This window comes from Artibeus jamaicensis, unplaced genomic scaffold (genome assembly GCF_021234435.1).
Source record: "Artibeus jamaicensis isolate MK-2021 breed Jamaican fruit bat unplaced genomic scaffold, CSHL_Jam_final contig_797, whole genome shotgun sequence".
Taxonomy (NCBI): domain Eukaryota; kingdom Metazoa; phylum Chordata; class Mammalia; order Chiroptera; family Phyllostomidae; genus Artibeus; species Artibeus jamaicensis.
This window is the reverse complement of record NW_026521977.1, coordinates 5,734,466-5,762,270: the sequence shown is the minus strand read 5'-3', so window position 1 is coordinate 5,762,270 and position 27,805 is coordinate 5,734,466. Positions and strand designations below refer to the sequence as shown.

The 27,805-nt window shown below is 38.2% G+C and overlaps 1 protein-coding gene across 2 annotated transcripts in view; it reads right to left on the bottom strand.

The window, feature by feature from the left end:
* Positions 1-27,805, bottom strand: part of PDE3B (phosphodiesterase 3B) — a 150,392-nt gene that overhangs the window by 42,942 nt on the left and 79,645 nt on the right. Inside the window, exons 2-4 of one of the 2 annotated variants that reach the window (XM_037150515.2) lie at positions 14,697-14,747; positions 8,798-9,046; positions 6,287-6,432 (exon numbers count right to left, since the gene is read on the bottom strand). In XM_037150515.2, the coding sequence (XP_037006410.2) occupies positions 6,287-6,432; positions 8,798-9,046; positions 14,697-14,747 (446 nt within the window). The remainder of the gene's footprint in view (positions 1-6,286; positions 6,433-8,797; positions 9,047-14,696; positions 14,748-27,805) is intronic. The other variant, XM_037150516.2, reaches the window with a different exon arrangement.

Sequence of the window (27,805 nt, the reverse complement as noted above, 5' to 3'; positions counted from 1 at the left end):
GCAGCTGTCTATCTTCAAAGATCCATTTTAATGCAATCCCAAACTCTTCACAATAACCAAGCAGTCCTCTGAAGAATAGTGATACCTTTTCACATGAGGTAGAATGTGCCATAAAAGAAGCAAGAAAAGGTATTAAGGAGATTCAGAGGTGAAACATTACTTGCTAGAGATCAAGGAGAAAGGATGTTGGGATGTTGCTCTTAACAGGTGACATCTGAACTCATTTTTTAAAAATGACACACAGAAATGAAGGAAGAGAAAACAAAGAGGGTTACAGAAGTGGACAAGTTAAGCTCAATTGGAGTTTCAGACAGAGAAAGCTTTCCAAATCATTTTTGTATTTTCATTCTTTACAAGACTGCTCATGTCTTTTAGTCCCTTTACCTTTTCCAAATAAGGGTTCAGCTTTGTCATAATGGAATAACAGAGTTTTTTATTATCAGGCATTGATAAAGGGTCCAAAAATTTAATGACTACAATACCCATGATGAAAATCTTGTGAGACTTGTGGCCAAGATGGAAGCATAGGTAGACACACTGTGCCTCTTCGAACAACCAAAAGGACAACAAATTTAAAAACAAAGAATACCAGAACTGCCAGAAAACTGAACTGTATGGAAGTCCAACAACCAAGGAGTTAAAGAAGCAACATTCATCCAGATTGGTAGGAGAGGCGGAGACAGGCAGCTGGGGCAGAGAGGACATGCAGCAAGGTGGTAGCTAGAGGACTGGAGTAAGCGAGGTGGTGGCTGGTGGACTGGTCCGGGTAGCTGGCAGAGCACACAGTCCCACGTATGCATGCAGATAAACTGGGAGGAACAACTGGGAAGTGAGAGAGACCATGCAACCCAGGGTTCTAGCACAGGGAAATAAAGCCTCAAAACCTCTGACTGAATAAACCTGTGGGGATTGAGGCACTGGAGGAAAAACTCGCAGCCTCATAGGAGAGAGTTCATTGGAGAAACCCACAGGGTCCTAGAATGTACATAAGCTCACAGCTGGGAATCAGCACCGGAAGGGCCCAATTTGCTTGTGGGAAGCTGGGGAAGTGACTGAAAGCCGCCCAGGAGCTAAGCAAGTTGCATTGTTCCCTCTCTGACGCCTCCCCCACATACAGCACCACAATGAAGTAACAGGGGTTGACCAACCCTGGTGAACACCTAAGGCTCTGCCCCTTAATATGTAGCAGGGGTGACAAGACAGGCCCAAATGAAAGAACAGATGAAAGCTCCAGAAAAAATACAACTAAGCAATAAAGAGATAGCCAACCTACCAGATGCACAGTTCAAAATATTGGTTATCAGGATGCTCACAGAAATGGTTGAGTATGGTTGCAAAATAGAGGAAAAAGTGAAGGCTACAAAAAGCAAAATAAAGGAAAAAGATGTAGGGAACCAAGAGTGAAGGGAAGGAAAACCAGGACTCAAAGGTTTAACTTTTGGGTTTTTTTTTTTTATTGATTATGCCATTACATTTGCTCTATTCCCCCCCTCCATTCCCCTCCACCCTGCATACCCCTTCCCCACCATTTCCCCCTTTAGTTCATGAACATGTGTCTCAAATTCTTTAGATTCTGTATTTCCCCTACTATTCTTACCCTCTCCCTATCTATTTTCTATCTACTGTCTATACTACTTATTTTCTGTAACTCCTCCCCCCTTCCCCTCCTCCCACTCCCCTGTTGCTAACCCTCCATGTGATCTTCATTTCTATGGTTCTGCTCCTGATCTAGCTATCCTCTTAGTTTGCTTTTGTTTTAGGTGTGGTTCTTAATAACTGTGAGTTTGCTGTCCTTTCACTGTTCATCTTTTTTATCTTCTTTTTCTTAGGTAAGTCCCTTTAACATTTCATATAGTAAGGGCTTGGTGATGATGAAATCCTTGAATTTGGTCTTATCTGAGAAGCACTTTATCTGTCCTTCCATTCTAAATGAAAGTTTTGCTGGGTAGAGCAATCTTGGTTGTAGATCTTTGGTTTTCATGACTTGGAATACCTCTGTCCAGCCCCTTCTTGCCTGTAAGGTCTCTTTTGAGAAATCAGCTGACAGTCTGATGGGAACTCCTTTGTAGGTGACTGTCCCCTTAGCTCTTGCTGCTTCTAGGATTCTCTCCTTCATTTTAATCTTGGCTAATGTAATTATGATGTGCCTTGGTGTGTTCCTTCTTGGGTCCAACTTCTTTGGGACTCTCTGAGCTTCCTGGATTTCTCGGAAGTCTATTTCCTTTGCCATCTTGGGGAAATTCTCCTTTATTATTTGTTCAAATAATTTTTCAACTGGTGGTTGTGCCTTTCCCCCTTCTGGTACCCCTATAATTCGGATGTTGGAACGTTTAAAGATGTCCTGGAGGTTCCTAAGCTTCTCCTCATTTTTCTGAATTCTTATTTCTTCATTCCTTTCTGTTTGATCATTTTTTTCTTCCGTCTGGTCCTCTCCCTTGATTTGAGTCCCAATTTTCTTTCCATTACTATTGGTATCTTTTGTATCAGCATTCATTTCAATTAATTTAGCTTCCATATGTTTCTCTAATTTGTGACTAAAATCCACCAGTTCTGTAAGGATCTTTATAACCAGTGTTTTGAACTGTGCATCTGAAAGACTGGCTATTTCTTCATCACTTAGGTCTATCGGTTCTGGGGCTCTGAGTTGTTCTAGAGCCATTTTTGGTTTATTCGTGCTGTTAAGTGAGCGGAGCGAAGCCTTAGTTGTTTACCAGGACGGGGCGACCCAGGTCGCTGGTTTGTGACGCTGTGTGTGGGGGCGGGGTCAGAGAGGGAGCAATGGCGTTCCTCTCCGCTAGCCCAGCGCATCCAGACACTCAAACGCCTCGGGCTTGCTTATCCGATCCTAATTTTGCGAGCCTGCTGCACCGCGCGGGTTTCCCTTCTCACTGGTTTCTCCGCACGTAAATGCGCGCGACCGACCGACCCACCGCGCCACTTCCGTGTGCGCTCCGGCAGCCAGCTCGCTGGCGATCAGCGCCCTCGGTTGCCTGCGCGCTCCCTGCACCGCCCCGGGAATTTTTTCTTGCTAACCTGCTCCGCTGCTGGCCTCGCTCCTCGCACCGGTCCAGCCGAGTATCTAGTTGTCCTTTGGACTCTGTATTGTCGATTTTCCGTGTGGCTTGGTTGTGACTGCTGTTAAAAATAGTTGTTCTTAGATTTGGTTGTGCACAGAGGCGAGGTGGACCCTCCACCTACTTCTCCATCTTGGCGGAAGTCCGGACTCAAAGGTTTAGGGCAAAAGGAAGAAATGAACATTCAACCAGAACAGAATGAAGAAACAAGAATTAAAAAAAGTAAGGGGAGGCTTAGAGACCTCCAGGACATCTTTAAATGTTCCAATAACTGAATCATAGGGGTGCCAGAAGGAGAAGAGGAAGAGCAAGAAATTGAAAACTTATTTGTAAACATAATGAAGGAGAACTTCCCCAATCTGGCAAAGGAAACAGACTTTCAGGAAGTCCAGGAGGCTCAGAGAGTCCCAGAGAAGCTGGACCCAAGAAAGCGCACAAAAAGGCACATCATAATTACATTACCCAAGATTAAAAATAGGGAGAGAATCTTAAAAGCAGCAAGTGAAAAGGAAACAGTTACCTACCAAGAAGTTCCACTAATGAATCAGCTGATGAGACTATCAGCTGATTCTCAAAAGAAACCTTGCAGGTAAGAAAGGGCTGGAAAGAAGTATTCCAGGTCATGAAAGGCAGGGAGCTACATCCAAGATTACTCTATCCAGCAAAGCTATCATTTAAAATGGAAGGGCAGATAAAGTGCTTCCCAGATAAGGTAAAGATAAAGGAGTTCATCATCACCAAGCCATTATTACATGAAATGACAAAGAGATTTATCTAAGAAAAATAAGATAATAAAAAATATGAACCATAAAGTGACAAATTCACAACTAGCAACAACTGAACCTAAACAAACAAACAAACAAAAAACGTAAGCAAACAAGTAGAACTAGAACAGAATCATAGAAATAGAGATTACAGGGAGGGTTAGTAGCAGGGTGTGGGGGAAGGGACAGAATGGGGGAAAAGGTACATGGAATAAAAAGCATAAATGGTAGGTAGAAAATAGGGGAAGGTTAAGAATAGTATAGGAAATGGAGAATCCAAAGAACTTTTATGTATGACCCATGGACATGAACTAAAGAAGGGCAGGGGAGGAATGCGGGTGGGAGGAGAGTGCAGGGAGAAGGGGAATAAAGGGGAGAAAAAAGTGGTAATAACATAGTCAATAAAATGTATTAAAAAATAAACAGGATGCAAACACGAAGTTTTCTAGATAAATCAATTTCATAAGAAACCACTAGAGGGTAGCATTGTACCAGGAAATGAGGCCACAATAAAAGTAACCAAAAAGCTGCTGGAGGGATGATATGCTTGGTTTGAGACAGTTTTAGGAAATGACAAGTCAGTATTGCAACAATGTTTAAAGCATACTCAAGGTTATTTAAGATCATTCAGAGATGCTAAGATCAGAATCTAAAGCTGCATTCAAATCAAAACTGAAAAATGTAGGCTATACCATCCAGTTCCAGGGCATTGTACTGAAGTCAAATGAATGTCTCATGATGCCAGTCACAAATCTGTTACTTTTGTGTCAAACCAAACATCCTCATACATTAAAGATATATAGCTATGCTGTCAAATATGGTTGGTACACATGTCTACATGGTAGTTACATACAGGTCTTTAACTAAATTTAAATAGAATTGTTTAGTCATACTATAACACATTTCGAGTAATCAAATAGCTAGAAACTACCATACTGGACAGTAAAGATATAAAATATTTCAAAAATTTCTGTCGAACAGCACTGGTTGGTGTAGAGACTTGAATTTCAAAAGATGTAACAATTATAAATGCTTCACTTATTCCTATGTTACCTATGTTCAAAGTGCACTTAGAAATTTGTTACTGGTATGGTCATGAGGTTCAGCACACTAGAAAAATTACTTTTAGCCTAATCTCTTTAAAGTAGATTGAGTAGATTGGTGGTTACATAACACTACCAATTTTTCCTCCAAATTTCTAAACCTTTATGAGAGTTAAGGAAGTATATAGAATCTGCCTATATATACTTTTATTTGAACATTTCTCAGAGTTAAAGATTAGTTTTCTTTGGACCATATATTTAACTTTAATATCAATAATTCTTTAATTGCAAATGTACTGCTGTTACATCAGTGTGATAGAAGGAATAAAAAAAATTGAATCATTTTCATCATTCTTTTTTAAACCCAATATTCTCAAGATGATGTTTCCCATAGTTAAAAAATACATCATGTTTTTAGTTTCTAACATCATTTGCTCCCCATATCTTGTTCCCAATTTTAAAAAACCTATCATGTTTAGGTTCTGGGAAAGCTTTGGACCAAAGCTCATTTTCCTAACTGTACTGTTCATACTTCACTCCTGTATTTTATATCATTTTGCACAATTTTTAGTAAGCAAGGAGTCCATCTATTTGAATGTACTGTAGTAGATCAAATTAATAAATCAAAAAAGAGCATGGAAAATTAGTTATCTGGTCATATTTTACACACAATCATTAACATATATTTTAACTAAGAGCTATGATCCAATCCTGCCACCTAGTGTTTGAAGTCTATAAACTAAACAGCTCAAGCTAAAAGTAAAATATGCTCAGTAATAACATTGGTTTAACAGGAAATTTACACTAATTCCAATTTCATTAATATTCTTAAATAATTGACTAAACAGAGGCTTATAACTCATACAAGAGATAATTATCTTTCTGGGTTTTAAGACAAAGCACTGAATATTTTGTTATCAGGGTAAATGGACATAGGTTCTTCTATATTTCAGCTCCTGCATTTTACCAGCTCTTGCTTGTTGTTACTGGTGCCTTTCAAAGATATTTAACATCTGAGATGAACCCTAAGAAAGTGCTCCTCCTCTCACAGTGCAGTAACTGTTGACCTCCCTTGAGTGTTATGCATGTGACTTGGCCACTGCTCCTGTAGTGGCCACCTCTACCAGTTTACAGGTTTTCTCAGTACCCTGTCCTAAATGGATCCTAGCTCCCTTTAAGGCTCCAGCCTGCTTTGTATCCAGCTCACCTAAGTTTTTGGATAAGACGTGTGAGCTTCTTTTTAAGAATCACTTTCACTATTATGTCATATTACTACTTATGCTGTCCTATACCTGAAATACTTCAATTGTTTGTTTCTGCTTTCAGAGCCATATCAAATTTTTTTCACAGAAACAAAGTCAGTGTATCAAATTCAAGTTTCTTTAACAGGCTCTCGGGATTTTACCTTGAAGTGCCAAATTCTTGGTGAGGCCTTTTGCCATTACTGCGTTCCAACCTTGAAGCTGACGTTTCAGCAGGCAGCAGACCTGGAGTTCCTGAGCTCCTCCTCAGCTGTGCAGTTGGTAAACTGGTCCTGCTGTTGAGGCCCTGCTGAAATGTAACAGTGGTTAAAATTGTCACCCTACAATGTGCTGTATGTGTATTCAAATTAGAGATGGCGTGTTAAAATCCAAAGCATTTTTAACATGCCCAGGGGAAACAGAATGTTTTATTCTGAAAGTACATGTCGATTTTACTCCAAATTTCACACACTATGCTGTTGTCTTTCTCCTACTAAAAAATGATTTTTGAACTCCCTACAATTTATTTAACTTTATTTTTTACTTTTGCATATTTTATTCCTAGTATCACGAGAAATAAACAATCGATAATTTAAAAAGTAGATATGGAAAGATTTACCCTAAAAAACAACTTCAGAGGGCAGGGTCAGGATCAGGGGCTGTCAGCTCTGTCTCCTGAACCTTTCTATTTTCAGTGCTATGCTAATAATGTCTACCAAGGTTAATCTGGAGAAACTGCAGGATTCTGAGCTGCTTTTTGAGTTAATCATTAAATTAAATCCAGAACACCTTTAGCATTAACATAATCTTACCCCGATTTTTGAAAATACTGTTTTTTTGCCACTGTGAACAGGTGTCTTGCTGACATGTACAGAAAACAGTTTCTGCTTCTTATGAATTTCCCCTATCAGCAGATACTGAAACTATCTCTGAGAGATAAATATCTTTTATATTTAAATTTTCCCAAGGATGTTGATTTAGTAAAGGCTCACGGTTAGTTAGACAGAGTACAAAGTTCTTTATGTAACATAATCCTTTGTAGCTGTAATTTAGCTCCATATAATAATCTCTCTTGTCTCTTAACATAGTATTTGACATTCACATTAAATTATCTATTCCAACTCCCCTTTCCTTACTAATTGTTTTTTGTTGGTTTTTTTTTCATAAATGCTGCTCTTTTCTGAAGTGACATTAGGCTTCTTACATTCTTTTCCAAAAACAGAGACAAATTAGATATAAAATTCAAGTAAGTTTAAAGAACACTATGAAAAGAAATAAGAATTACTTCTTGGTTCTTCTATGACTTTTACCAGTAAATCCCAGTACCCAAAATAAGCCTGATTACCTAGAATGTTCAAGAAATTATGCACTTAACACATCCTGTTTAATATTATTGTTTAAATGTTTCCAAAATGTACCAGTACACTTTACAGAGTAAACATAGTAAAAATAATAATACCCATATGATTTTTACAAATAAGATTTTTAAGAAGTACTGTTTTTAAAAATTACTATTCTAAACATCAAATGTCAATGGAAAATATGAAGGAAGAGCAATAGGTCAGGTGAAAACTAACTCAAGAATATATTAGCTATTTTATTGATGAATTCCTTGCTATCCCTTTTTGATGCTTATGATTAACCTTTAAGTATCATTGTTAATTGGATTTTGACTAATGTAGGTGATACCATATATACTTTTTTAAAATAGAGGCACCACATAACTACCTATGATCCACATCTGTGATCAATAATTATCAAATTTCTGCCCTAATCAAGGCTTGCTTAGTTTTCCAACATTTCTACCCCCTCATACTAAGAACAAAATGAAATTAACTGATAATCAAAATCCCTCCAAAAACTATATTTGATTTTTCTAAGCTCTATACACACTATTATACATGAACAAAATAAACTGATTTGAATTTTATCTTCTCTTTGGTTAGTTTCTCTACCTGTAAAACAAAGTAGTTGAAATAGATCTCCAAAATGCTCATATTTTTAGTTTAATCATTTTGGTAATTGGTAAAGATATTGATAGTCAAATAAAATAATTAAAAGCACTCTGGACATGCATAATGTATGCCTCTTTAGAACAGTATTATTTTCTAAAGGAAATCATATTTTGAAGCATTGACAGTTAAATTAATCCCACTTCGGATGATGGAAAAATCAATGCCTATTGGGCAGTAACAATCTCCAGTGGGTAAAGAGGAGGGGGCCAGGAAGAGTTTTAAAAATGTGAAAATCAATTTAAAATACGAAATGCTATGTAATGCATAAAATGAACATTATAATCACTACTTGGCTCAACAAGAACCATTCCTCCATTACAAAAAATAAATAGATTACTGACATGATTTGACCACTAGTTTGTTATACAAGCCTGGAATTAAATTTGCTTGTTGCTCTACTACTTAAAATGCAAAAACAAAAACAATACATAGTTGTTACTGATGACTGATGCAGTTACAACTGCAATGTTATTTAGAATAAAAACTGAATACTTGTTTCAAATTATTTGAGATAACTACCTCTAAAGCCCCAAGAACTCAATATACTGGAAAAGAAGCTGATGCTTGACAAAGAAATTGTAGTTCATCTAAGATTTTAAAGAACGATTTGAAAACACAACCACACGTGATAAATAGGACTGCTAATTACTGTATTTTGACCTTGTGAAGTTTTCGATCTCCTCTCTGAGCTGGGTCCTCTATTTCGGAACAGGGGTAAAATCCAGGAAACGGTGTGAGGGGGTTAATCTTTGGCCTGCAGGAACCTGAGAAAGCACCCATCAGACTGCTGATACTCCGCAGGGAAGAAACGACTTGTGGGGGGAGGGCTGGGTCAGTCAGAAGATCTGACACCATATTGCGAGCCTCATTTAGCACTGAAAGATCAACTCCACTTCCACCTCCAGCATTCTAGAAGGAAAAAAAGTAAAATGATGTATTTATTACACAGAAAAGTCAACATTTAAGATAATTCTATTAAATATTAATAATATTAATTAATTTGTACATGACACAAATGACATGACAAATGGTATAATACTAATACTCAGTTTAAAAATTTGGATGTTGATCGCTTCAGGGCCTTTGGGGTAAGCTCAAGGGCCAAATTGGAATGTTGAAGTAATACAGGAGATAATGTGAATTTTAATTTTTTCTGTATTTTTCATGCATATCTCATTTAACAGTATTCATAGCTTCATAAGTAGCATAAAACTGAATTTGTATTAATTTCAAAGTCTACAATTTAAACATTCTATTAATTTATTGATGATTTCCTTCCTTTTTTGTCAAAATTTATTTTACACATGTATAGCATTTCTTTCATTTACCTTACTTAAAAGAGGCAGTGTTGCATGGTGTCAAAGCTTTGTTGCAAAGACAAGTTTGAAATCTAGACTTCAACCTAACTGTGTGACTTTGAGCAAGTCATTTAACATCTGAACTTTTTAGTTTTTTAACTGTAAAATGTGGATAATAGCATCTACCTCATTATGGGCTGATGTGAGAATTAAATCTGTCAACATACATGCAAAGCATGAAGCAATGTGTGGTGCACATATTTAAATCAATGTTATGTAAAATAAAGAAATATACAGAAAAATGGTATCTCAGTTCAGAGTAGATAGTGATAACTTTGAAGTAAATGAATGGTTTACAAAAAATTTGTAAAAAGAACGACATCAGTCTGGGCCCTAAAAATAGGTAGAAAATATATTTTTAAAAATTAAAACAACTATTTCATTAACGTATACATATATGATTTTTACTTTTTGTTCAATTCAATTACCCATAGAAATAAGTACACTGATAATTAGAACAGTAATTAAATGTTACTTCTGTTTGTTTTATTGTACCTTGAACTTGGATCTGAGTGTATTTGGAATTCATAAGTATTTAAGGTATTTAATGATTTCACCATGAAACTTTTTTGTTGGGGGTTTTTTTGGATAATTTTTTTACCAATTTTTAAAAATTTTAATTGTTCAAACCATGAAACTGTTTAAGTAGCCTCAACATATTTTAGAACAGAGAAATTGTTATGAAGTTTGAGCAATAATTAGCTAAGTAACATCTTTGCTCTTTGTGGAATTATTTTTCTTTTACTTATGAAGCATTGTTTTGTATTAATTTTTATATTAAAACATCCCCATTACTGAGGTGTAGCCCAGCTATTTCTAGTCTTATAAAGAAACACCTCTCTATATATCACTATAGATAATTAAGCATACTTCTGACAAATGGCTTTCCCTAATTTGAATTGCTAAGCCAAAATTAATTAACATGAAAAAATTTGATCATTACTATAAACCTGCCCTCACATGTTTTTCAAATCTGTACTTCCACAAATTACATATAACAGCATCTGTTTTCCTTACACCCAAATGAGAAATGTGCTTTTATCTGAGCTGCTGTTCCCCTACAGATAATGTGCCATATCTCTCTGGTGGCTTTCAGAATATTTTTGTGTTTAGTTTTCAAAAGTTTAATTATGATATGTCTTAAAGTTTTGTTTGTTTGTTTGTTTTTGCGACTGACCCTATTTAGTATTTACCTTGCCTCTTGAGTTTGTAGAATAATGCATTTGGCAAAATTTGGGAAGTTTTTAGTCATTATTTCTTCAAATACTCCTTTAAATCCACTCTTTTTCCTCCTCCTTCTCAGATGCTGATGATGAAAATGCTAGATCTTTGGTTTTGTCACTCAGGTCCCTAACACTCTGTTCATTCTGTTTCCATCTATTTTCTCTACATTGTTTAAATTGGGAAAATTCTACTTTTTAAAGATTTTATTTATTTATCTTTAGAGGGGAAGGGAAGGAGAGAGGGAGAGAAATATCAATGTATGGTTGCCTCTCGTGCATCCCCTGCTGGGAACTGGCCTGCAACCCAGGCATGTGCCCTGACTGGGAATCAAACTGCGATTCTTTGGTTTGCAGGCCCTAGCTCAATCCACTGAGTTACACCAGCCGTGGTGGGAAAATTCTATTCTGTCCTTGAGCTTATGGATTCTGTTCTCTGTTGAGCCTATTAAGAGAGTTTTTAATTTCCATTTGTACCTAGTTTAAAACTTGTATCCAGTTTATAACTTCTATTTCTTTGCTGAGATTTTTCTGTTTTATTTGTTTCAAGAGAGTTTGTAATTGCTTGTTAGAACATTTTTATGATGGCTGCCTTAAATTTCCTTAACGGGTAATTCCGAATCTGAATCATCTTGGTGGTAAGCATTGATTGTCTTTTCTCACTCAAGTTGTGATTTTCCTGGTTCTTGGTATGACAAGTGATTTTTTATTTTATCATCAACATTTTGGCTAATAATGCTTAACATACTGTTTGAAGACTGGGTCCTATTTAATTCTTTTATATTAAGTAGTCTTGTTTAAACTTTGTACACAGATCCTGGTCTACTTTTTCAGGCAGTGGTTCTGACAACAACTTAATTTTCAGGCCATTCACAGTAGTGTTTCAGTCTGATCTTTTTTTTTCCTGGTGTCGCTAGGGTTCCCACTGGTCCCTGATGGTGCCTCTGTCTGGGGTGGTTACGGGAAGAGAGAAAAGGGAACCTTTTCACGTTTGGCTGCCTAATATCTCCAGATGGGAGAAGGGAGACTCCAGGCCACAGGGACAAAGAACACTTCCTGGGTTAGGCACTTGTTGTGGCAATATCCCATGTGCCAGGCCCCCTGGCCACCCATGTCTCTCCCTGGGGGAGGGGACCTCATGCCCAGTGGGGAATGAGAGTAACAGTCATATGCCTCATCATGGCATTTTGATCAATAATGCACCGCACATACAATGATGGTACATACCATATAGCCTAGTGTATAGCAGACTGTGCCATATATAGGTTTGTGTAAGTATACTCAATAATGTTTGCACAATGACAAACTTGCCTCATGTGTCAAGTGGTGCATGACTATATTTTCCTTGGCCACTTACTGTCAGGGGGGTTCCTGATCAAGTCCCTCTTGCCAGAGCCACCAGACTCACTTGGTATTGTTGGCAAGACTCTCATTCAGTCTCAGGGAAGAAATGAGCCTCCCTATGTCACATTCTGTTGCTAGGTTGAGAGTCAGGACTGGAGTCACCTTTTGCTTTTGGGTAGGGGTCGTAGGAAACCCTGTCACTATGTGGTTCCTCCATTATGGAGGTCCTTGACCAGTCTGCCCTCCTCTTTCCATTTTTCAGAGTTCTCCTTTGGTTGCCTCACATTATTTCCACACATACAATTATTTTCAGAGTTTATAGTTATAGTAACAGAGAGAAATTGAACCCAGTGACACATGCACAGCACATAATACACTGTATAGAACACATAGAAAAGTACAATATTACTATTATTGTTATGAAAAATGATATAAACAGATATAATAGCATTGTAGTTCAAAGGGTATACAGATAACTTTAATCTGAAGGGTTAACAGATATTTTATGGAAGAGGTAGCATTTGGTAGGATTTCATTTATAAATTGGGGAAATAAAGTTTTACAATAAAACTAAACAAATATGTATTTGGGGAGCTCATTTTTCAAGAAGCATAGATAAATTAAAAAGTGATAAAATAGCAAGGTGCAGAGAACATAAAATTTAAAAAATACAGGCTATATTAAAAATAAAAACAGTAAAAAAAAATAAGGTTGGAAGGCATGCTGGAACCAAATTTTTGAAAACACTAGATTCCCAGCTAAGAAATATGGACAATAGAGAACCATGGGTTTTGGAGCAGAGGATTAAGCCGCAATTTGTTCATTGCAGTGCGACAGTGGTGTGAGAAAAGGGCATTCCAGGCAGAGGCTAGCAAGTGTGAAAATCTAGATGCACAACTGCCTGGCTTATGCTGGAGCAGAGTAAATGAAGGAGAAAGTACTAGAAGATGAAGTCAGAGAAGTAAAAGAGAGAAAAGTAAGGGACTATATTGTATAAGGTCATAGTATTATGTGCAGTAATATGAATTAATCTCAGATAAAATTCTCAAAGGAGCAAAACAGAAGTTACATGATTCCATTTATGTAAACTTCAAAGACAGGAAAAACTAAGTTGTGATGACAAACCAGGAACCCTGGAACACTTGGGAGAAATAGATGACTGAGAAGAAAGCAGAAGAGGGCTTTCAGGTGCTGAATTCTTCATCTATAAGATGGTCACATGTATGAATTCACTTGGAGAAAGTTCATCAAGTTGTACACTTATGACTTGTGTACTTTTATCTATGAATGTTACACTTAAGATTTATTAAAAAGAATTATTAGGGAGATGAAGAATGGGAAAAGAAGAAAAAAGGGACAGAGGGGCATGATATCACAAAATCAGTCTGTCTGACTACAAGTCCATGCTCTGAACTATTAGTTCTTATTTATCTTTAGATTTTACCCATAATTTAGATATTCTAACAAACTGAGAATCTCGATATGACATATGACTGATGAGAAAAATCCACTGTGTAGGTTAAGAAATCAGCATCTTTTAGGGCAGATGTGGTCTTGATTTCATCTGACTATAATAGTTATTTTCTCCCCAAAACCGAGGGAATATTTTATTCCTATGGGTTGTTGTGACTATTCCATTCACACTTTTTAAAAATAAAAACCATTCAAAAGGATATTAATTTTCCAACAATTGATGTTGGGACAAGTAACTAAATAATAACACTCATAAACAGGGGTTAATGTTTTTTATAAACACAAATGACATTTAACATTTATTGATATTCATCTATGTGTGTAAATCATGAGGTTTCAAAAAAGCATGTTAAACTTCATATCATTTTTGTAGAAAAGAATATACAAACACATTTCAATATAATGAAAAAAGACTTGTAAATATAAGCATCAAAGGTTAACATAACAGTTATTGCTTGAGGTTTACAATGGACTTTATCTTATAGTTCTATCTTAAGTTCTTCTGTCGCAAACATGTATTACTTAAGTGATCGACAAAATCTTTACATAGTACATATTAAATGATTATATATATGTATATATATTTCACAAATAAGCAAAACTAACTGTTTGAAGTCAGAATAGGGATTATCTTTGGGGAAATAACTAGAATGGTACATAAGTGAGGCTTCTGGGATGGACGCTGCTAATGTGTTATCTCTTGACATGGATACTGGTCACATGGAATATTTAGTTAAAAATTCATCGAGCTGTGCACTTTTCTGTATGTATAATTCAATAAAAAGTTTACCAAAAAGCAAAAAGATTTTGCTTCCCCAATAAAATATTTTGCCAATTGCCTTGCCTTTTCCCACATATGGCCTTTAATCTATTTTTTCCTGTGTGGATTAATTGCCGGCAATCAGGAAAAAAAATCTCATCCTTAATATATAATTATTAGTTTATTCTGAGTCCAGATTATATTAGCAACATTTAAAAATAGCTATAATGCTTGATTTACCATTTTTCTTTTTCCCTTACAATTAAAATGTAACCTACCTAAATGAAGGTCCCGGTTATTTTAGTTCAGGTAAAGAAAATCTTGTATCATAGCAATCTTGTGAGTGTAACTTTAAATGTCAAAAGTTTCCTTATAGATATTATTGGCAATAATCACATATTTACCTGATAATGAGGTTTATACCACTGCTTTAAGTCCCAATCCCAAAGAATCATCTGGAAAAAAAAATTCACTTAGTTACAAAACAGAATAAACAAATATAAGTAAGACAAAATGGAGCATCTGAATTACACTTCAAATAGGTTATATTTGAAAGGGAAGTGGGGAAGGTGAGAATAAAAACTATCTGTATATAGAATATTTTATTAATTATGCAATCTGTGATTCAGAAATCAAAAGTCAGAATAGTCACAAAAATAAGCTATATTAACCTTCAAAATATCCACTGTCACACAAAGGAACATATGAATCGAAAATCACATCCAGTCACTAAAATGCAAGAAAAATTATAAATCACATAGCCCGCCCTCCCCCTTCCTGCAGATGATCATCACTTATTATTTTAAAACCAGGGTCAATGGCAGTAGTATCTCCTTACCAATAAGGCACTTCTGTGGGAAGCTTGTCGTTGTGGTTAGATTAAATACAAAGGAATGGAGCATAAAAAGCAACACACAACCTTTTTAACATGCACATAATTAGTGGTTTTCCTGTTTGTCTTTTTATACAATGGTAACTTCTTAGTCCCAGACTAGTTTTCTTCTACCCCTCTTTTCCCAGCAGGCTTTCCAGCTGCTTCTTCATTCAAGAGGCACTATGTTCAAGGAGATAAAATTGGCTTTAATTCAGCAAGCTGTAACTGTTAACCTACCATTAATCTTAAATGTGTTTTTAAGTTTACTTAGTTAAAAAAAATAGGTCTCCTTTTGCCTAAATAATTTATCATAAGCCTAATTAACGTGTGATATAATCACACAATTTCCATACACTGATTTGTGTTGTTTCCTGTACTTGGTCTTGAGTCTTCTTGGTTGCAAAAGATCTTAAAGTGTTATCTATTCTATCATCGGTCCAGTATTTTATCAGGAGTTGGCAGACTTCTTTTTTTGTGAAGGACAGATCATAAATATTTAAGGCTTTGCAAGCCACATAAGGTATCTGGCATATTTGGGTTTTTGTTTTTGTTTTACAACCCTTGAAAATGCAAAACTGTCCTTAGCTTTAGGACTATACAAAACAGATTGCCAGAAGGATTTGGTCTGTGGGGGCTGTAGCTTGCCTGAGCTCTATTTTACTATACTGACCCTTAATCATCCCCAAATTTGTCAGTTGTCATTACCACTGTCTCTTTGTCAACACTCTTGCAGAAAGTCATCTCTCGCCAGTGAAGAGAACCTTTTGGGTTCCCCCAAAGAAACCCAGACATGGTATAACCACTTACACAACTCATGGACAAGTACCCCAAAATGGCTATGGTTTAGTAGACTGTAAATTTATGCAGTATTTGATATGGCCCTAAGTGTTATTCTGATAAAATGATCTCAGGTTGTGATTTAACCAACATACATTCTAGATTCTAGAGACATTAATGCAGTTTCAGGTATTGGTAACTTCCTAAAAACACTCACATTAAAATTACAATAACCCAAGACCCCTAAATTTCATCCCTACTTGGCAGTCACTTTCTCTAGGATCAAAAATACATTTGCCAAAAAGCAGCAGTTCTTTGTCTGAAATCCCCTGTGTTATGAGGAACTGAAAACAGATACAGTGAATGCTGCAAATTGCTGGTATACTGCCGTCTGTATAAAAGAAGGTATAAGATAATGGAAATACGTTTTTGAAGGAATTAGAGGAAAGCATTTGTACTAAAGTAAGGATGGTTAGTTCTGAATGAGTAAGAAGGTACAAACCAAGAGGGATTAGAAAAGTTGTAGAAGGTTTGTGAAAACCTGAGAGGAAATTTTGTGTGGTTAAACTGAGTAAGACTGAAAGAAATCTAATCAAGTAAGTGCATTTAAAACATCAAAAGTTAAACTAGTGCAAAAGTAAAGGTTGATTTTTCTCTTTAAAATGACTTGGTTTGTTACTGATGATCCTGGAAAACTGTATGGCTAACTACGTTCCTCGGTGCAGCCCCCTGTATACATCTTACAAAATGGACCATGTTTGGCTATGAACCACACAAGAAAAGAAAATGCTTATTCTCTGTAACCTGACATGGCCACAATATGCTCTAAAGTCTGTAGAACACTGGCCAGCAATTGGGTACTTCCATGTTGCAACGTGAGATATTCTGTAAAAGAGAGGAAAAATGGGATGGAATGCCCTATGTACTAGCATTTATGCTTTTGTATTAGAATAAGCCTATTCAAACAAAAAGCAAAATTATGATATTGCAGGCTGGGAAACCAGACAAGGCTTACAAGAATCCCAGAAGAATGAAGGTGACTTATTATTATTATCCTAACTTAATGTTTCAGCAGCTGTGGCCATTCCCCTGCCATGTGGCAATGACACAGCTGCAGCCCCTGCCCCAGTGCATCTGGCTGCAGAAAGTGCTCTGCCCGGCTCAGGAATGGTTCCCCCGCCACACACACACACCCAGCAGGGTACCCGATTTGGTTAGGAGTCTACTCCAGGCAGGAGTGCTGCCAGTAATTCCCTCTGAGGCAGGGGCCAGTTGGAGGAATTGATGCTAACAGACAAGCAGCAGACATGGTCAGGATGTATACTCCCTTCACAACTTCTGTCCGCTTTCACTGGGAAAACAGTATGTCTACCTATAGGGACAATCCTAGAAAGAAACTCTCTTTTCTTCCATTTTTGAGACTCATAGCCTGACTTTAGCAGATATTCAACATCTACTGAACACACTGCTTACTGCGAAAGAACACTCTTAGAAAGATGAGGAAGCTAGTCCCTGGCATGATGAGACACCCCAAACACCTGTGTGAGCTGAAGCCACAGCTGCTGTCCCTATAACTGAACCACACTGGAATATAAACGATGGAGATCAGCCCATACTTGAACATTACAGGAATTGTATTCTGGCTGGGTTAAGGAAGGGAGTGCCCAAACAAAGAAGGTCCAGCAACCAAAGCAGTGTCCAGATGAAAACCCATCTGAATTCTTAAAATTTATTTTTTAAAAGATTTTATTTATTTTTAAAAAGGGGAAGGAAGAAAGAGAGGGAGAGAAATTTCGATGTGTGAGAAAGAAACACAAACATCATTTGCTTGCCTCTTGTGTGCCCCCCACAACTGGGGACCTGGCTCCCAACCCAGGCATGTGCCCTGACCAGGAATCAAACTGGCAACCTTTTGGTTCACAGACTGGCACTCAACCCATTGAACCACAGCCGCCAGGTACTTAGTAAAATGTATTTTTGAAGCCTGTCACCAAAACACTGGGACCCAGAAGCCCCTGATAAAGGTCAAGAACATGACTATTTTGGGGCAGAATGCCTCTGATATCTGAAGAAAGGTTAGAAAGGTTCAAAAGGTTGAGATCCTTTGGAACGCCTCTGTCAAAGGTGGTGGTAGAGACTGCATTTAAGGTGTTCAATAGCAGAGACAAGGCCTGGGAAAAAGAACAAAGATGAAGGAAGAGGCCGACTTGCTGACTGCTGCTGTGAAATCCAGAGGGTATTAAGAAGATGAAGGTCAAGGTAAGGGCACTGGGAACAGAGAGGGCTGTTCTTCCCTGCCCTAAAGCTAGGCCCTAAACAATGTACTTACTGCAAGCAAGAGGGTCATTGAAGGGAAAATGCCCAAGTTTAAACGAAGAACAGGATGAAGAGGAAGGAGGGGCATAACAGATGATGCAGTTATCCCTGGGTGTCAGGGCCTAGGACCTCCTATAAACACAATTGGCTCCTTCAGCACCACCCACATGGAAGCCCAAGTCACTCTAAAGGTGGGAAAGAAATTAGCTGACTTTTTGATTGACACTGAATCCATATATTTTGTATTAAATACGAGGTTGAATAAACTCTCCTCTAAAACAAGGCACATGACTGAAATGGAAGGAGTGATTATGGAAGCCATTAGATTGCCAAATGGCAAAAACAAAACTGAAGCATAATAGCTTCTTGTATTGATAAATGCCCAGTGCCAACTTTTAGGATGGGATTTATTGACAAAACTAAATGCCAAGATCACCTCTTCCCCCAGCTGGATTGATACTAGGTGCCTCTGGAAGGAGCTTGTGCTTTAAAGGCAGCATGCTGGCTTCAGCCAAGAAAGAAATTCTGGCTGAGTGACCCAAAGAAATCCCACAAGAAATAAGTCTGGAAATATGGGCAAAGGGCAAGACTGTAAAGGTTAAAACAGCCACCCCAATCCAAATACGATTGCAGGAGCAAACGTCTCTTCATCTAAAACAGGATCCTCTAAACTAACACGCAAGGAGGGGTATCCAACCATTCGCAAGGGCCTTCCGAGAACATGAGGTTACTCATTCCCCATATAGTACTACCATTTTATTGATACCAGTATGGAAATCAGGTACTGAGGAATACCACTTTTTCCAGGACTTGAGGGCCATCAACCAAATAGTGGAAGACACTTGGTGGTCCATAATGTTTACACTTTGCTGACTACTTTGGGAAATTTTGATGGTTTAAAGTACTGGACTTAAAAGACACCTTCTTTTATATACCCTTGAGCTCTAAATCTCAGGATATTACATTTGATACATTATTGAACTGTTCTTCCTAGGAGTTCTAAAACTCCCCACTGTTTGAAGATGCTTTTAGCCAGAGATCTAAGGGAACTTCAAATGGACAGTGTAGCACTAGGTAGATGCTATCTTTATTGCAAGCATCAGCAAGGTGGCCTCTGACAAAAATACTCCTTTAAATACTAAACACGCTTCTAACTACTACTCTAAACTTCCTGGCTGAACAGAGATACAAAGTCTCCCAGAACAAATTTCAAATACCCAGGCTTTCTATAAAGTACTTGGGATCTGAATTATTTCAGGGGCAAAGGAACTTGCTCTCCCATAGGAGAGAAGTCTTGGCTAGGGTGGCAGTGCCTACTACCTGCAGACAGTTAACAGGATTTTTAGGAATGGTTATTTTTTTGTAGGATCTGGATTCCAAATTTTGGCTTAATTGCAAAACCACTATATGAGGCATTTAAAGGAAAAGACCATGCCCCTAATTTGGACTGGGGGATGTCAGAAGGCCTTCCAAAATATTAAAGTTATTAATGGTCCCTGCCTTCACCTCTCAGACTTAAGAAAGTCATTTGAGTTGCTTGTGCATGAATAAGGAACAGGACTAAGGACATTACCCTTGAAATATGGAAAATGTTTAGAATTCAGTAGCCTAGTTCTCAAAGCTATTGGACATGGTATCTTAGTGATGGACAGTTCATCTAAGGACCAAGACTGCCACCTGTGACTTTGTACAATAAGCTAAGAAGTTCACTCTGGGACAGCCCAACACAGTACACACTCCACATTATGTGTTGCCCTGACAAGAACAAAAGGGAGGATACAGGCTGACCTCTTGCTGGCTATTTCCACCATGAATCCAGCCATCTTGTTTCCCTCTAAATCAGAGGGATCAAAGTAATTCCAGCTGACCAGACCTAAGTGACCTGCCACTAAAAAAATCCTGATCTCGAGATGTTCACTGATGGAAGCAATATGATAGACATGGGAAACTAAAAGACAGGATATGCTGTGTTAACTCTTCAAGAAACACTGGAAGCTGAGGCATGCCCACAGGTACTTCAACCTGGAAGGCTAAATTACAGACCACGACCTGAGTCTTGCAACTTGGAAAAGGTAAGAGTCAACATCTACACTGACTCCAAATACGTATTTACCTATGGTACATATCTACCGGGCTGCTTGTGGGGAAAAAAAGAGGGTTCTTAATATCAGGAAGCAAAGAAATGTAATGTTAAATCTCCTGAAAGCAGTAATGGAACCTTAGAATATTGCTGTTATTCACGGCCAAGGCCATCAGAAGACAGACAGCTTTTGAAAAAATACAGCACCTATGATAAAAACTCCCAGCAAAGTGGGAATAAGAGGGAACATATGTCAACATGCTACAGCTAACACATAAACAAGAAAAAACTAAAAGAATTTCCCTTACGATCAGGAACAAGACAGGAATGTCCACTTTTACCACTCTTTTTCAATGCAGTACTGGAAGTCCTAGCCACAATGATCAGACAAGAAGAAATAAAAGGCATCCAAATTGGAAAAGAAGAAAACTGTCACATTTGCAGATGACCTGATACTGTACATAAAGAATCCTAAAGATTCCACCAAAAAATACTAAACTGATCAATGAATTTGGTAAAATAGCAGTATACAAAATTACTATTCACAAATTGGTTACACTTTTATATGCCAATAATGAACTATCAGAGATGGAAACTAAGAAAACAATCGCATTTACAACTATATCAAGAAATGAAGTAAAATACATAAATATAGTCAGACTTCTGGCCAAGACAGAGGTGTAGGTAGACACATGCAGCCAGGTGGAGAGGACTCACAGCAATGTGGTGGCTAGAGGACCTGGTGAGGCAGTGGCTTGCGGACCGAGTGGTCCCACATTCGCTCACAGATAAATCAGAGGAACAACTGGGGATTGAGACAGATCATGCAACCCAGGGTTCCAATGCAGGGAAATAAAGCCTCAACCTTCTGACTGAAAACACCTGTGGGGGTTGAGGTGGCAGTGGGAGAGCCTCTCAACCTCGCAGGAGAGTTCGTTGGAGAGACCCAAGAGTCCTAGAACATACATAAGCCCATCCACTGGGAATCAGCACCAGAAGGGCCCAATTTGCTTGTGGGTAGCAGGGGAAGTGACTGAAATCTGGCAGAGTGAGGAGCAAGCACCATTGTTCCCTCTCGGACCCCTCCCCTACAAACACCATCACAATGAAGCAGCGTGGGTTGCCCTGCCCTGGGGAAAACCTAAGGCTCCACCCCTTACTACGTAACAGGCACACCAAGACCAAAAAATGGCCCAAATGAAAGAACGGTTCAAAGCCTCAGAAAAAAATACAACTAAGCAATGAAGAGGTAGCCAACCTATCAGAAGCATAGTTCAAAATACTGATTATCAAGATGCTCCAGGAGCTCACTGGGTACTTCAACGGCATAAAAAAGACCCAGGCAGCAATGAAGGTTGCATTAAGTGAAATAAAAATCTACAGGGAACCAACAGTGCAGCAAAGGAAACCAGGACTCAAATGAACGGTTTAGAACAGAAGGAAGAAAGAAGTATTCAACCAGAACAGAATAAAGAAACATGAATTCAAAAAAAAAAATGAGGAGAGGCTTAGGACATCTAGGACATCTTTAAACATTCCAACATCTGAATCATAGGGGTGCCAGGAGGAGAAGAGGAAGACCAAGAAAGTGAAAACTTATTTGAAAACATAGTGACGGAGAACTTCCCCAATCTGGCAAAAAAAAAAAAATAGATTTCCGGAAAGCCCAGGAAGCTCAGAGAGTCCCAAAGAAGTTGGACCCAAGGAAGCACACATCAAGGCACATCATAATTACATTGCCCAAGAGGGAATCTTAAAAGCAGCAAGAGAAAAGGAGACAGTTACCTACAAAGGAGTTCCCATTAGACTATCAGCTGATTTCTCAAAAGAAACCTTGCAGGCAAGAAGGGGCTGGAAAGAAGTATTCCAGGTCATGAAAGGCAAGGACCTTCATTCAAGATCACTATATCCAACAAAGCTATCATTTATAATAGAAGGGCAGATAAAGTGCTTCTCAGATAAGGTCAAGTTAGAGGAGTTGATCATCACCAAGCCCTTATTATATGAAATGTTATCGGGACTTATCTAAGAAAAAGAAGATAGAAAATATGAACAGTAAAATGACAACAAACTCACAGCTATTAACAACTGAATCTAAAAAAAAACAAAAAGAAACAAACTAAGCAAACAACTAGAACAGGAATAGAATCACAGAAATGGAAGGCTATCAGTGGGGTAGTGGAAGGAGGAAAATGGGAGAAAAGGTACAGAGAATAAGTAGCATAAATGGTAGGTATAAAATAGACAGGTGGAAGTTAAGGGTAGTATAGGAAATGTAGAAGCCAAAGAACTTATATGTATGACCCTTGGACATGAATTAAGGGGGGGAATGCAGGTGAGAGGGAGCATTCAGGGCAGAGGGGAATAAAGGAGGGAAATGGGACAACTGTAATAGCATAATCAATAAAATATATTTTAAAAAAGAAATTCAACAAAGAAGGTAAAAGATCTCTACTCAGAAAACTGTAAGACACTGAAGAAAATACAAATACATGGAAGCCTACACTATGCCTATGTATAGGAAAAATTAGTATCATTAAAATGTTCACAATACTTAAAGCAATCTACAGGTTCAGTGCAATTCCTATAAAAATACCATGATTTTTTTCATAGAACTGGAATAATCCAAAAATGTATATGGAACCACAAAAGACTGCTAGTAGCCACAGCAATCTTTAGAAAAAAGAACAAAGTTGAAGACCTCATACAGGTATTGTGATCCCTAGTACTTTGTTCTTTCTCAAAATTGCTGAGGCTATTAGGGGTTGTTTATGGTTCTATATAAATTTTTGAAATGTTTGTTCTATATCTGTGAAATATGTCATTGGTATTTTAAATAGGGATTACACTGAATCTATAAATTGCTTTTGGTAGTATGGACATTTTGTTCACATTAATTCTTCCACTCCATGAACATGGTATATGCTTCCACTTATTTGTGTCTTAATTTCTTTCTTCACTGTTGTGGAGTTTTCTGAATACAAGTCCTTTATCTCCTTGACTAGGTTTATACCTAGGTACTTTATTTTTCTTGTTACTATAGCAAGAGGGATTTTTTCCCGATTTCTGTTCCTGATATTTTGCTGTTAGTGTACAAAAATGCCTTCAATTTCTGAATATTGACTTTGTATCCCACTGCTTTACCAAATTCACTTATTAGATCAAGTAGTTTTTTGGTGGAGTCTATAGGGTTTTCTATGTAGACTATCATGTCATTTGAAAACAATGACAGTTTTAAGAGTAAGAAGTGAAAACCAGGCTGAAACAGGGAAAAATTAAAACTTGAGAAAAATAGAAAAAGAAAATAGAAGAAAAAGAGACTAATGGGGAAAAAAAGGCAGGACAAAAGAGAAAAAGAAGGAAAAAAGAAAAAAACTGGCTATAAAATGCCAAAATTAAAAATTTGAGACAAAAAAGAGAAGAAGGGACCGGTAAAATTTAAGATTTTAAATACAAAATTAGTGAAGATCTAGAGATAAAATTGAACAAAAATGGAGGAATGAGTACCCAGTCCACAACCAACGAGGAAAGATTGCTAAAGGTGGAGAGAGAACACAGGTATTTTAAGAGCAGGGAAAAAGGATATAACATGACCACTGACAGGAAAATGGGTTTTGAGAGGCTGGGTGAGGGAGAAATATTAAGAGTGCGGAATGGAAACAAGTTGTAGCAAGAGAGAAAACAAAATTTAAAATAAAGGAAAGAAGAAGGTAAAATGTGGTAAAAGGGGAGGGGAAAAATATGTGAATTAAAATAAGCTATAGTATAAAATCTAGTGACTTAATATGGACAAACTTGATGGATAAAAAATGAATGTTAAAAAGCTATTCAGGAAAGAAGATATAACAAACTATCATGGAGAAGATCACAGAGAATTTTATCTTGGTAGCTTCTACTGTTTACCACTGTTTTTTCTTTCTGGATCTGCCTCTGGTGATGTCACATGTTGACCTGGTCTGATCTTGGACAGCCTGTTAGAAACTTTCAGGGATCTGCTGTCTGTGGCTGACTCCTTCAGTGGTTAACCTAGTCATTCTTGCAATAAGCAATCAGGCTGAGGCACCATAGGGCAGGGCAGAATGCCTCCTGGAGTTGGGGCTATTGTTCTCTTCAGGCTGCTGCTACTCAGAGCGGAGTGGTCTGCCTGAGCAAGATTGGCTGCTGCTGTATGGGGGATAACTCAGCACCAGGATCTGGGTGGCTACTCTCTCTCAGTTCTGTCCCCAAAGCCTTATCCCCAGTCTCTCCTTAAGAGTCTCTATTCCTCTCTGCCCCTACTTTGCCAGGAATCTATTATCTGCAGTTGACTCCTTCAGTTGTTAATCTAGTCACTCTGTGTCTCTGATCTTTCAATCTGCTGCCTGGATGCTGGAGCTCAGGGAGTGAGTCAGAACAACTCTGTGCATGGATTGTTTAAGACAAACTAACTGGGCCTCTACCATTTTGTCTATGACAGCCTCAATCCCTGCTGGTTTTTACAGCCAGAAGTTATGGAGACTTATCTTCCTGGCACTGGAACCTTGGGCTGGGAGATCTGTATGGGGCTGGGACCCTTTGCTCCTAAGATATCACTCCCAATTTTTATCTGCCACACATAGGTATAAGACACTGACACTGTTCTGTGTCTCCACTACTATAACCAGTCTTGATGTGGTTTCTTCTTTAATTCTGTAGTTGCAGGACTTCCATTCAGCTGAATTTCTGACAGCTGTTCTACAATTTAGTTGTAATTTTGATGTGGTTGTGCAGGTTTTGCATGTTTACCTGCATTACCATTGTGATTGGATGTCCTTCTATGACTTAACTGCTATTCTTAAGATTGCCTCTAACAAGATGAGGTACTCTACATACATCCCCTTATACCTTTTTATTCCAGGAAATTGAGCATTTTTTAAATCCTGAAAAAATAAATGTCCTGATGACCAGCTTAAACCTACATAGGTGAGAACTGATCAGATTTTACTAACAACTCATTCCTCTGTTAAATTCAAAGGAATCAAGCCATGGGTCCATTACTCCTGAGTTAAGCCAGGTCCAGATTCCTACCCTTTCTCCAGAGTAAGGACACCATTAGAAAGTACCACTCCACCTGAGCATCCTTGAGTACTATAGAATATCTACTAAGAGAAAACCATCTGAAAACACAAGCTGAACCTCACCAAAATAAAGGCCACCCACTAGAGAAATTCAAAGATGACTGTTTCTAATCTCTAACTTTCTCGTTTCAATTTCTTTCTGTTACGAGCAATGCCTTCTTTTGGTGGGCTGTCACTTCCACAGAAGTGTATAACCATCTCACTGCTGGGTCTGTGGGTTGCTGCCCATGTCAAGTATAGAAGTAATGCCTTCAATCATATATCCAGTCAACATCATGGACTGGGAAAGATGGAACAAAGTATCGAAAATCAGGTAGGACCTCTCTTAGTCCACATCCAGGGGAATCCCCATTTGATTGTGATAAAACTAGAACATACATCTATGACTTAGTCCAAAAAAACACTATTGTCCTGTTGTCTCCCTCACATATCATCTCTGGGATGGCCTTGGATGGCTATGGGCAGAATATGACTTCCACACACCATCATGGCCCCTTCCTACATAGGACAAACCAACCAGTCTAATCTGACCCTTCGTCAGGTAGGCTGGGTATCCCTGAATGTCTGTCAGCATGTACATAAAGTTCTGGATGCTGCTGAAAGAGGAAGAGATAAGTCCTTCTTATCTGGGATCTTTTCTGTACCCAAAGAAGGAATTTGGATTTGTAGCACTAATTTTGGCCTTACCTCCCCAATGGCTGGATTTGGCAATGCACTCTGGGGTTCCCATTTTTGCCAGGATGGATCTGTAAGACCCTTCCTGAAAAAGAACAGAATTTGCAAGGACTGAGGTCCACATGCTCAAGGATCATGGCCTGGTAGAAATGGCCAGTCTCCATTTCCTTGCCCTGATATGCAGGCATCTCAACAAAGCTAGACATATAGGCCTTAGCAAAGTTCACAGCCTCAGCTCTTAATAACCCCAAAGCATCCTTTTGAATCAAACAGCCCCAATGGGAAAGGTGGCTACAGAACCTAATAGCAGTAGACATACTAACTACAGCTCAAGAAGGAACATGCACCTTTATTAGACAGGTATGTTGCACTTACATTCCAGCTTATGACTCTAATATTTCTGATTTATTAACTCACATGAACAAAGCCATAGATCAGGTCAACAACCTTTTCTATACAGATGCATTCACCTACTGGCGCACTTTTCTGATTGGCCCTTGGAGAATGTCTGCAATAGTGGTATTGGGACTCTAATCTGTTGCTATTGTCTTTGTAATTGCTGCCTAAGGATAGCCAAGGCTAGTAATCTAATGGTGATTCTAACTAGGGATCTCAGACCTGGACTCTGCAACATTGCCTATTTTACCTCAAAAATGAGGACTGCACAAAAGAAGGGGAACAACCAAGGGCCCTATTTAAAGTATAATTTTGATTTAATATGTGACCCCAGCACTCTATTCAGTTTCTTAACAGCTTGCCCTTTAAGTTTCAGCCCTTCTACTCACTAATCTTTAACCTCCTGAGGCAGCAAGAACTAATGATCAGACTTTGACTAAGTATCACAAGGTATGGGCTCTGTTAAGCTAAAGATAATATGGCCTAAATTGTGTCTTAGCTTGAGGCCCTAGAGCAGAATGACCCCATCATGTCCTCAGGAAACCAGACTAAAGGACACAAAGGTGGCCTCAGGACCTAAAATAATTCATTTATTGCCCTTACCTCACTCAACCAATCCCCAAGACCCACGACCCAAACCCCTTACTTATGATGATTCTTGATTTTTCTATATAAAGCCTGTCTGTAAGCCATGGGGAAGCTGAGTTTTTGGTACATAGCCTCACCCATCAGAATAATTCTTTTCTCCGCTGCAAACTCCTGCTCATACATTTCTTTCCATTTGTGCTTGCTGGTGGTGGATTAACCCCAGTTGAGCTCAGCACCAATTCTTCCCATCATTGTGGTATCTGTAAATCTGATGTTTTCTTAACTAATAAAAGTAAAAAATAGAGCCCTGGCCGGCATAGCTCAGTGGATTGAGCGCGGGCCTGCAAACTACAGGATTGCAGTTCAATTCCCAATCAGGGCACATGCCTGGGTTGCAGGCCAGTTCCCAGCAGGGGACACACGAGAGGCAACCACACATTGATGTTTCTCTCCTTCTCTTCTTCTCTCCTTCTCTCCTTCCCTTCCTCTCTAAAAGATAAATAAATAAATTTTTTTAAAAAATTCCCACTGTTAAAAAAAATAGACAGTAGTAAAGACAGAGCCACATGATAGGTCACTGAAAATTATGAGACAAGCATCAACTCACTAATTTATATTCTGAATCTACAAACTTGCCTGACTGTACTATCATCCAATCCATGTAACTTCACAGGGTACCATCAAAGTGACAAATGCCTATACCTCATTTCC